Here is a 12,501-nt window from a genome sequence, read left to right as displayed (position 1 = left end):
AGCCGAGTGCAAGTTTTAAAATTTTTTTATAAGAATGCCAATTAATTACAAAGTTTTGATGATTTTGGTAATAACTTCTGAAAATATTATCATAGAAAAATAACTTTTACACAACCTTAAAAATTCAGATACTCATCTTTTCAATATTTTTCCATTATAATGCATTTAATGTGCATTCTTTCAATTTTTACAGATTTTAAAAAGTATTTCTTACTATCATTTCAGTAGTAGTTTTCATTTTTTAAATTTAAATCCAATAAATTTTATTAATTTATTAAATCTAAACATTTTCCTTCTTTAAAAAAATGCTTGTATCTCAAATAATTTTTAATCAAGAAATTTATTTTACTTTAAAACAATGAATGGTAATAAAGGATATTATAAATTGTGAATATTACTTTTCAGTTTCTGCTTAATCTATACGAAATAGTTTTTATTTAAAGATCAGATTTGACATAATATTTATTGAATGAAGTATAAAAGTCAACTAATAATGTATTAGTTGACTTTTATAATTTTCGAAAGTTATAAATATTTTTAACTGTGTATTTTAGAAGCTAATTATAATCTTCCTTATTGTATGTGTGAAGGAATCTCTAACTATTGACTTTCATTATATATTTATGTGATTTAAGTAAATGTGTAGCTTCTAATCATTTAATAAATACCATTAGAATCATATATGATTTTAACATGCTTACTGTCACGGCTCAAGCCTGATATTTGGTTCTCCTATCTGATGACCTCTTCTTTGCTATTATTTAATTATGTGAAAGGGTCAGCTAAAAATAGATAGTTTGGTACAGTTAGAAAGTAGGTGCAGCTCATGCGTGATGGTTATGGCAGTAAATGTATTTATGGCTAAGCATCATGTTTCAGGTTTACTTTTTTCAGCAGTGATTTAATGGTTTTGGATGTTTTGCAGCTTACAAGCAAAGCTTTTTCTCCCAACTTTTTATTATTATTATTATTATATGATAATTTAATTCTTCAGAATTATTTGGCATGTTCCTTTTTATATTGATGAAAGAATTTATTGCATATTTGTTTATTAAATTTTAGAGTTATTTGGTAGCTTATTTTATGAGACAGAAATTTTGTTTAGTTTCAGAGTAGAAGCTTCTCAACAATTAATGTGTTCAGTACCTCATTAAAATTTCCTAAAATATGTATTTTTGATTATTATATTACATTATTACATTTTAATAGTTAATAATTTCTGCACTTGACACTTATATTTTTAGTTAAATTTATTCCTAATTCTTTCCATTTCTGTCAGTTTAGGGAAATTTTAATCACTCTATTATCTTTTTTTAAAACAATTTTTTAGCCAAATAATGGAAAATGTTTAATGAATAGAAACAGGATCAGTTTTGGGTCCCTTATCTAATTTATTTGTCAGTCATATAAAGACTAAAAAATCGAATTTTAACAAGTATTACTTGTATGGGTTGTTTATATTATGACAATAAGACCATCTTTAGTTTTTAAATCAAAAAAATAATTTAAGTCTTTATATCACTGTTATCAATAATCGAAACAAAATTGTGAAAAGTTTTTTTAACAATTAATTAAATATATTGAAGTATTAAAGCAAACAAAAAAAAACCCCTTCCTTTTAATTTTTATCTGGAGAGTTAAAAAAGAAGTGCTAAACTTTCACATACAACTAATTTATTCTTCAGTTTTATACCTCTTTTTGCAAATGCTCCTCCCTAGTTATGCTACTGTTTATATTGGAATATTATATAATGCACTTTGAAATATGGAAGTAGTAGGATAGCAGTCTGTAAATTACTAATGATCTGTGATTCTGTTAGCCTCTTGAATCTCTTACAAATATTCTATAATGTGATTATGACATTGTGAAAGAATCAACCAAATTTGAACTAGAATTGATTTTTTGGAACTTGATGCTTGATACTAAGCATTTTACCAATTTTGTAACATTTTAGATTTCTTGTTACATAAATTAAAAATTATAATAAAAATTTCTTACAGAAATTATTACCTTTTACATAGTTTTGCACCTTTGCTGGATGAATGAGACCATTGATATCTCGACAAATGTCTCTCTAAACTGATAAATACTGCAAAAATTGTTATTTTAAGTGAGGATTACACTAAAGATATATCTCAGAAGTCTGTGACATAGAAATCGACTTTGATGGTCTGTAGCAGATTAAATTGAATACCTTAACTTACTCATGATAATATTTTTGCCGTGTCTTCTCACTTAGATTTATGATTATACGCATGGAACTTTAGACAATAGAGAAGCATATTGTTGTTCTCTATTTCTTGTTTCCAATTTTTCTGGACTGATGTTCAAATTAAGATTTAGTATAAATTTTATTAAGCTATGAATCCAACTTATTATATGAGTACAATATACGAGTACTGTTTGTTTCAGGGTAGTGAAATTAGCAGTTTTAGATTATCTTACTCTTTAATGGAGAGATATTCAGTGAGTAAGATGAGAATATATCTGAAGCTCTTTGTTAGAGCTTGATTTTCATTCCATAAACTGCATTTTTTTCCCCTCCATTTATTCATTTGAACAGCACAATTTTATTTTAGAACTTGTCATTTATTATTTATATGGTTTGCTCAGTTTTGTGGATTATCTGTGGTTGTTCTGCTGATTAATTTGCTGATAATTGGAATTAACTGCATTGTTAAATAATATACGAACATCTCTTCTGTCTTTTAATTTATTCCTATTTTGATGAAGTCAGGGCCTCCTGGTATACTCATAAAAGCACAGAAGATTTTTTTGTCAGAGAGTAGATAGTATATGATGGTTCCTATCTCTGCATATTATATTTATTATGCATAGATTGTATTTTCTGGTCAAAGCAAAATAGGAAATTGCTATGTTTTGCTGCTAATAGCAATTTTCAATCATTTGTGAAATTGTCTTACCTTGTGCAATAAATCTCCATGTCACTGGATTCATATTATTTATAAATGATTCATAGAGCATTCTGAAAAATTCAAACACTGGATTTGGCCACTATGGTTGTTAGGCATTGTTTGGATTGTGCTTAAAATTCATTCCTTATAACAATCATGAATTATGAACCACTGTCATGACAGAAGTATGGCATTGAGTATATCTATTATCGACTTCCATTGATTAATTGAATCCATCATATCTGTATTTTCTGTCCTTTGCTAAATTGAGCAAGCTGCATTTGATATTGGAGAGATGCTCATGACGTTTGAAATCTCATTAAATGTATAATTTTTTTGTATGTTTGCTGAAGCCTCATGAAAATTCCAATAAAAAATAATCTATTGTCTATACAAATCTAATTATCTGAACAAAAATTCTCACAGCCTTTGTGCATATGTGAAGAGGTATTGGTTTCATTAAATTAGAGGACATCAAAGATGAAGTTTGTATTTATTTAGCAATACAATAAACTTCAGTTATCAATGGAGTTGACTGGTGTAGTAGTTGCAGAATCCATAAAATTGAATCAGCCATATAAAACTAAATACACAACTTTTGAATTAAAATAGAATAGTTAGTTCAAAATTACAAGTAAGAAAGTAAATGAAAGAAAGTGAAATAACAGGATGAAGGCCAAGATTAACAAAGATCTCTGAGAAGAAGCTCACCATGCTGTGTATCATCTTTTGGTGAAGTCTAAAATGAGCAGTAGTTAAACCTATCTATTTTCTTCATTAACATTGTTACAAAAAAAAATTATTATAATTTTGCTTAAATTATTTTTTATATTATACTTTTTTAATATTTTTCAAATTTCCATTATATTTTAGTTTTAAGATTTATATCTGTTGATCTCTCTCTTTTAGTCCCATATGCTTTGAAATGATATCTGAAGCTTATATGACAAAATGTGGGCATACTTTCTGGTGAGTTTAGATTATATGTGATTATATATTAATATATTGATGCTTTAAATATTTGTATCTGATTGCATTCTGAATATCACATGTAGAATCTTTTTTTTTTTTTATGAGTTTCAATAAATATATCTGAGATATCATAATTTAAAATATTTTAAAATTGTATAATTTTTTTTATTATTATTGTAATATTTGATTTAATATCTTTGTTTAAAGTATGGTTAAAAACTATTAATTTTCTTTTCATTTTGTTCAGTTAAATTATAACAGTTCATTAAATTGTAACAGTTTTACAGAAGCATTCCCATTTCAGTTACTTTTTAAGAATGAATTTTTAAAAACTATTTAGAGAATTTAGTTTGCTTTTGACAATTTTAATTAGCATAGAAATTCTTTTTACATAATTTTCTATTTATAGGTTGCTAATTATACAAACATCTTTTTTCATTTTTGTATTCAATAACAAAATGCTTTTACTTTGAAAACAAGAAAAACAAATAATTAAATTTTTTTTCAGTCATGATTGTATATCCACTAGCTTAGAATACAATAAAAGATGTCCCAAGTGCAATTTGTTGATAGAAGGTGTTTCTGACATATTTCCTAATTTTTTATGTAAGTTCCTCTTTCCTTGAATATGCTAATTCATGTCTAAAAATTTCTTATATATCATTTGAATATGATACTGTAATGAAATTTTCAATTTTATATGTAATTTTTGTTTAAATGTTTATAAATTTGATTCAAATTTTATCTTGCAAAACAGCTAAATTATATTGTACATTTCAGTGGTTGTAAATCCATATTATGTGTAATACATACTTAGCTTTATATTTAAAGATTTTGCTTTAAGCATAGTCCAAAAACAGTGTTTATAAAGTTTTTTTTTTTTTTTTTTAATATATATGTTCATAATGCTCCACTTACCTAGAGAGGACTTTTAAGGAATTCAGATTACTTTTTCAGATTTATTTATTTTTTTAGCAAAGTTTTGTGAATGATATGATTTTTTTTTTTTCATGACACTTATCATCTGTAATTATATTGTTGTAGTCTTATTGATTTTCTAGATACATATCTAAAATCAGTTTGATAAAACTTCTAAAATTCTTGTAGGACATTCTAATGACCTGAATTTATGAGCAAATGTGCATTATTTCATCTATGTATATATAAGTTCTAGTATTGAAAAATTTGACCGAGTATAGATGCTAATAATACAGACCCAAGTGGAAATGAAAAATGAGATCTTGAGAAATATCTTTCCTTTCTTATTTTTCCTTTTAAAAAAGCAATATATAAATATATATAATGCTTTTTCATACTGATATCTTGGGTTACTTCCTGAATTCATACGCAATAATAAATTTCATAATAAAATTCATTTAAATGTCTGGCTTGTTCAAAAATATAATCTTAAAATACATTCTCTATATAATCTGTTATGTAACCGTTTCTATTGATAATGTTACAGTGCCCTTTACTTACTGTCACTTTACTAATAAAAAGATTGATTAATTTTTCAATTACTATTGACAATGGCTATAGTACTGAAATTATTTTTTAAAAAATAATAATAATCTTTGAATAATTTGAATTAACAATGATTCATTAAGTACAATTTTCTCTCTCTGCGATTTTCTTCTGTTAATAGATATCTGGCCCATACTGAGTTAGTATTCATTCCCCAGTATTCAATATTATATTATCAATGCAAATCATGTTTATCTCCTCTTGTACATGGTATAGTATTTTTCAAAAAATTTGAACTCAAAATTTTTACGAATCTCCATGTTTTCCATGGTTTGGAAATCAGTCCATTTTCTGTTGTATCCCTCGTTTTTTGCAGTTTATAGAGTATTTATTTTTATGATTACAGATTTTTATTCTATTATATTATTATCATATAACATATATCAGCCATTCCTTTGCTTTGAAAAATATTTGGGCTTATTTTCAAACATCACATATAAATAGGGATTTTAAAGAATTACACAGCCAGAGGGTTAAAAAGAAGAAAAGAAAAGAAAAAAAAAAACTCTTAGAAATGTTTATATTTATTTTCTGTTGAACTTTTTGTATATAAATTATACTAACTTGTCTTTATATTTGTTTCCTTTTCAGTAAATGATCTTATAGCCAAAGAAAAGAGCAAATATCCATTTGACAACAAAAAGAAATGTGCAAATGCGGTATGTATTTGTTTTAAAACATTTAAAGATGCATTGTAAAAAATATCAGATCAATCTTATCTATCAATTAAAAATAAGATAAAAATTTCTTTTATTATTACATTTATTTTTTTACAATTTTTTAACCCTAAAATATTCACATAAAAAAATTAAATATTTAAGTAGGGTTCTCAAACAGATAAAGTATTTCGTTAGTAATAAATATATTTTGCTTGCTGTAAGTGTTATTGATTCAAGTTATGTATCCATGCCCTATATCTATCTGTACAATTAAAAACTTTCGTCTCCTCTTTATATATATATATATTTGCTTTAAAATTTATTGAAAAAGAATAAACTTGCTGGTTTAATTGGAATTATAGTTTTATAAATAAAATCAAATTTTGGACACAGTTTGATTTAAGAACGAATAAATGAGATTATTTCATTGATCCAGTAAGTATTTATATAAAGGATAAGCAAATATTTACTGTCTGCTATCATTGCAAAAATAAATGCTAACTGTTAATCGTTTGTGTTACTATTTTCGATTAATGAATGACATTGTTCTTTTGATGCAGGCATTGTTGCTCGTAATTTTGAAGATTTAACAACACATTTTCTGTGTAACTTTCCTTAAGAACTATAGGAAATTTAGTAATAATAAATAAATAAATAAAGCAGATCGTCAGTAATGCTGACAACTTAAGATCAAATAGATATTGTTTTTAATTTAATTAAAATTTTTAATACTTAACAAAAATTTATGATATGAGCTTGTAGTAATATTTTTTAAAAAAATTGAAATTTGCATTGAAAAAAATATATAACTTTTTTTAACACTTGCTTTATTTGTAACAGCTAAATGCACATCATATTTCTCCTTTATATTTTTTGAATTCTTATTTTTAGTATGTTTCTTATTAGAAAAGGAAGATAATTCTAGATTAACAACTGCACTAAATGGGTTGAAAAAATCACTTTGACTTTAAAGCTGTTTATGAATTTTTAAACCGGAGCTTTAATCTTTTTGAATTCGTATTTATTTATTTATGTGGCATAATTTATTTCCTAGCAATAAATTTGTATTAAGATCACAAATACATTCATATTTATTGCATGTAGAAAATATAAATATTCCTGTTAGTGAAAATCACCCCTTTCTTAAAAGTTAATTTGTAATAAAAAAAGAAATTGGTTGAAATTTTCAGTAATTGATGGATAGATTTTTAAATAGGATTTGCTTGTTTTTTCTTTTTAAGATTAATACTTTTTTTTTTTTAATTTAAGGCTGCAGGACGATTTCTTTACTTATATAAACTATCAAATAAGAAAGAAATTTTGTGAAACCAATGAAATTGTAAACGCTATGGTGTAAGTTATTAAAAACTGCAATTATACTAATTCGAATACATCCCATTTAAGAGTATATTTAATTACGAAATTGAAAAATTGTCATTTTCGGTATTTTGTAATAAGTTTTCATACACACTGGCCTCTAAAGGTTAAGGTACAGCGTGCCTTTTGGATCTAATTTGAGAATGAATGAGCATAGAAACAATAAATTTGGAGGAAATATGCATTAAACAATTCTTTAATGAATGCAACATAAAATTTTTCTAACTTAAAGGCAAGTATGATTTGCAAGAAGGAAAAAAATGCAACTGCTCCCGGAGAATTCCAATCTTGGAGAAAACAGTACATTATAGTTGTGAAAAAATGTTATAAATACATCACAAAAATGGGTTCTGATATGGAATGTATCCAACCCTAGCTTCAACGCATTGATTTTTCATGCTGAGAAATAAGTTCATGTACACCAAAATGGGAAGTAAAGACCAGAGTAATCCTTGTTCCAGCTTAACATTGGAGGACGATTTAATGCAACAACCTGTCTCCCAAGATAGTCCTGAAGATGCTATATCGGATTCAGGTCTGGAGATTCAGTTGCTTAATATCATGACCTTGAAGATAATCCTCAACAAATTGAGCTCATTGTATTGGAAAAAAGTCATTACCTATAGCTTGGCATATGGGCAGACATATGGATCAAGGATCTCATCTCGATATCTCACATCATTTGAAGTTCCTCCATTAAGCACATGCACTGAGCAAGATCCTTCCCAAACCATTCTTCCACTACTTCTGTAACTATGGCTTTCAACAATGTTGGATTGGTAGTATCTGATATATTGTTCCTTCCAAAGCATCTAATTATCTGATTACCTAAATTGCTGTCCCTTGTAAACATGGATTTGTTTGTAAAGAGTGCAGAAGTCCATTGCTGACTGGTCCAGGAAATGCATTCTCTTGCTCAATGTAAACAGGCAACTTTATATTCTGGCTTCAAGGGGAAACGCACCTTCTCGTCTTGTGTACAAATTTGTATTGTGAAGGTACCTTCGTCCTGTAGAAACGGAGATTCTGATCTCTATCGCCACAAAATGATGTGCCATGTGCTGAGGCACAATACAGTGTCTTCTCCTTTGGGTCAAAATAGATAAATAACTCTCCAGGTGTTGTTGTAATCAGTTCATTAAAATAAAAGTGGTAGTTACTGTTTTTTGCATAAGTTTTCTTAAAGTTTGTTGCTATTATACATTTAAACTGTGAATTTTAATTTTACTGCCATTTTTTGTAATAGAAAGCTTAGAAAAACTAGCTGTACCTTAACTTTTGGAGACTTGTGTAATTAAATCTTGTATATAGGGTCATTATTTGGAAGACTTTAATAATTTTCAAAGATAAATAAATAAAGTTTGATATTGTATTGCCATTTTTTTTTTATCTTGATTGATGAATATTTATTCTAATATGAATTATGTTATCAATTTTCTTATTATTTAAAAATATTGCATCAATTAATTTCCACTTTTTTCTTTCAGCTTCAAAATTCTAGTAACTTAAATGAATTACAGTCATTCCTTTCCCGGGAAAAAGGCAATCTAACGATAGAAGAAATTAATGCCATGTTAGAAATTTTAGGGCAAAAAAAGCAACAGCTGGAAGCAGTGAGTATATATATATTTATAATGTAAACCATAGATTTCTAACAGGGCATTTTGTACTGCCAGTAGTCGTTCAACTTTTCATTCGGGGTGGGGGGTATTGAGAATGGGGGCATTTGAATGTTTTTTTCATGTAAAGGAGTCAATGGTTCAGAAAATATTGGGAACTTCTATTGTAAACAGTCAATATGAAATTCAATTTATATTTAATTAAATTATATTTGTTTATTAAATTTAATTAAATTATATTTGAAAATTAATTTATATTTGTTTTTATTAATTCTTCAGTTTTTAAGAATCTGTAATATTTTCACCATTTTGATGATAATAAAATTATAATACTGTTTTAAAACATAGATATTGCTGAAAATTGTATGTCAGAGGTAAATGTTGAGGGATGTATATCTAAGAGGTTTACAAGTATGCAGTGTGAATATTAATTAATCACTATGAGCTGAAATAACTTCTCAGAGTAGTAGTAGATAATATTACTTTGTATGGAGTGAGAACTTGTGTGTGTGTGTTTCTTTTCATGTTTTGTTTATAAATAACTCTGGCTGCCAAATGTTCATTTCTATTGTTTATAAATTCAGAGACGATCAAACATTTGAAAACAACTAGAGAACTCTCATTTGCTTTTTCTAATAATACATATTTTTTTTATAGTTGTGAAGAACTAGTAATGAGGTGAATTTGCAGATTATGTCATTGATTTTTTATTGGTATTGATATCCTTAATGCTGTAAAAAGAAAATACTTTTTTTCATAACTTTGTTATTCTTGTTAGAAGCAGAATTTTTAATTCAAATTTTAATGACAAATATTTTCTAAGAAGTTAAATTGGCTTTTTCCTTTTTTTTTATACTTATCACAAAAAATCGTTTATTTTTATATGCATATACTTTCATGAATAAAATATATTTAGATTTCATAATTTTGATTGAATATAAAATTATTTATTCTTTTTAATGCCAATTTTTCAAACTTTAGAGATATTGCTGCAAAATAATTGGGCATTAGCGAGTTCAAAAGAAGCCTCTAAGATATTTTTATGTAAAATAATCAATGCTGAATCAAATTTTTTGTTTTCATTGAAATATAAAATAAATTCATGAAACTTTTATATTGTGGAAATGATTTAACAAATTGTTCAAAACTCAAATTGGCTTTGTATAAGCAAAAAAGTATAAGTTGGATTTACAATAATTTATGATAAAAAATTTCCATTTCATTAAACTATTTTCCTACTTAAATGTTTACTTTAGTATATTTTTTAAATTTCTTTATTTCTGTTATTTTATATGTTTTTTCAATTTGTTTTATCTTGTGTTATAGGATTGCAGGGAAACTCAAATACTTCTACTTAAAGAATTTTTAGCAACGATCAAAGCTCAAAAACAAGAAGTAAGTGCATTTTTCTTTTTTCTGCGATATTAATATTTTAAAGTGTCTTTCCTTCCACTATATTAACTGCTTTTATTTTTTACCTAGGAATTGAAACTAATTCAACAACAGATTAAAATTATTGAGAAAGATTCTGCTGCTGTAGAGGTAAGTTTACTGAGACAAAATAAAGATAATATAGTTAAAAAAAAAAATTCTCTATGCTGGTGTTAAATTCACATGTAAATTTTGGTGGTGTAATTCTTAAATCTCTTCAGACCAAGCTAAAAAAAAATTAGCTTCTTAATATCTTTTCTTATATGAAATATTATAATTGTGTAGTTATTAAAAAAGGAAACAACTCCAAATTGATTGTGAGATTTAACTGTTGTTGCACAATCTTTACAAAGAAAAAAAAATTCTGTTGCTGCATTTTCCAAGCTTAATTATTGCTTTTTTCATAATCAACAAATTGCAGTTTGTTTGATTATTCATACTAAATACGCTGTTAAACAAATTCCTTATGAGAATAACCTGTTACAGTGGTTCTCAAATTACGATAGAAAATTTCAGCAAATTTTTATTCAGTCTTTGTCCAAGGCACCAAAACATCCTTCATTTAAAAGTTTATAAATAATGCTTTGTCCATGCTAACTTGGAATCAAGATTATTTAAAGGTTTTTGTCAGATATGAATGGGCATGAAATGCATTGTTTAGATGTTGAAAATTACAGTGGAGTTTGTTGATAGACCTTCCATTTCAAAGGAGATGGAGATTTTTATTTCTTCATAATTCTCTAAAGATTAAAGTTTGGAGGATAATACTAATTAGAAGGTAACTAATCTCTAATTATTAAATATAAATTAATTATATTTAATGCATATCAACAATTTTTAATGAGATTTTTTTTTTTTCAGAACCTGCACTAGTTTAGAAGTTAAGGTTTAAAAGAGATTTCAATCTCATAACTTTATTTTTTAAACTAAATATGTGACACTTTGTTTGAATGATCACATGAGTTGCATTCATTATCATAGTTTCAACTCTTATGAACTTAAAGGAGGAATCAGAAGCAGAATGGTAGTTGTTCTTATATCTCAGAATCTACTTCCAGCTTATTGACGAAATTTGTTTTAATAGTGAACTTAAAATGGTAGTTGATTACTGATCACATAGTTGCATTTTGAAATTTTTTTATGTTTAACAAAAAGCTATTTTTGGAATTTGGATTGTGAATAAGATTGACTGAAATTGTGTATGTATTAAATATTTACCTATTTATTTATTTACAGAGAAAATTTATTGGGAAAAAAATATTTTGTGGAAGGTCTAAACTATAAACTCAAATCTCTTTTAAACTGAGTTGAAAAGATTTTTTTTTTTTCCTCTTCAAGTGAAACATTTATCTAGTAACTATTTTATCAAATTACACTAAAGATATAACAAGAGCTTCCCTGATTGTTTTTCATACAATATTATGATGCAGTATTACAGAAATATGTTTAATTTTATTGAAAAATATTTTGAAACCTTGTAGTGTTTATTATCAATATGATAAAATCCACTTTTTTTTCCATCTCATGTAACTAATCAATTCTTAATATTATATATTATAATTTTAAAAAATATACATTCTTATTTGCTTACATTATATTTAATATTGATTTATTGTAAGAAATTATTTTACTTTGTAGGGCATGTTAGCTGCTCATACAGTAAGGCATCCAGTAAGTACATCATTTGGTTATTTATTTATTTATTTGGTTTTCATTAATTTATAATTATTCTTCATGTAAAGTTAGAATGGCATATTAATCAAAAAACATTTTTATATAGCTCTTAATAATAATTAACATTTATTTATTAAAAGTTTACATTAATGTCTATGAATAGCATATTTCTTTTTTAATTAAGCTAGGAAATGGTTATTTACTTTATCCTAATTATTGCTATGTGGTAAACTAATTTACCTATTGTGGTGGAGCAAGACTTTCATTCAAAAATATATCACTCAACATCTTTGGTTGAGAATAAAATTTAATTTTTTTCATAAGATTTT

General features: G+C 25.9%; 1 protein-coding gene across 1 annotated transcript in view; it reads left to right on the top strand.

The window, feature by feature from the left end:
• The window catches only part of LOC129969114 (E3 ubiquitin-protein ligase COP1-like), a 34,535-nt gene that overhangs the window by 5,024 nt on the left and 17,010 nt on the right, over positions 1-12,501 (top strand). Inside the window, exons 3-9 of the mRNA XM_056083526.1 lie at positions 3,826-3,885; positions 4,397-4,494; positions 6,004-6,071; positions 8,936-9,061; positions 10,394-10,462; positions 10,550-10,609; positions 12,137-12,169. Coding sequence (XP_055939501.1) covers positions 3,826-3,885; positions 4,397-4,494; positions 6,004-6,071; positions 8,936-9,061; positions 10,394-10,462; positions 10,550-10,609; positions 12,137-12,169 — 514 coding nt within the window. The remainder of the gene's footprint in view (positions 1-3,825; positions 3,886-4,396; positions 4,495-6,003; positions 6,072-8,935; positions 9,062-10,393; positions 10,463-10,549; positions 10,610-12,136; positions 12,170-12,501) is intronic.

This window comes from Argiope bruennichi, chromosome 5, assembly GCF_947563725.1.
Source record: "Argiope bruennichi chromosome 5, qqArgBrue1.1, whole genome shotgun sequence".
In the NCBI taxonomy this organism is placed as follows: domain Eukaryota; kingdom Metazoa; phylum Arthropoda; class Arachnida; order Araneae; family Araneidae; genus Argiope; species Argiope bruennichi.
Note: the sequence above shows the minus strand (reverse complement) of the source record. Positions and strands in the feature narration are given on the sequence as shown.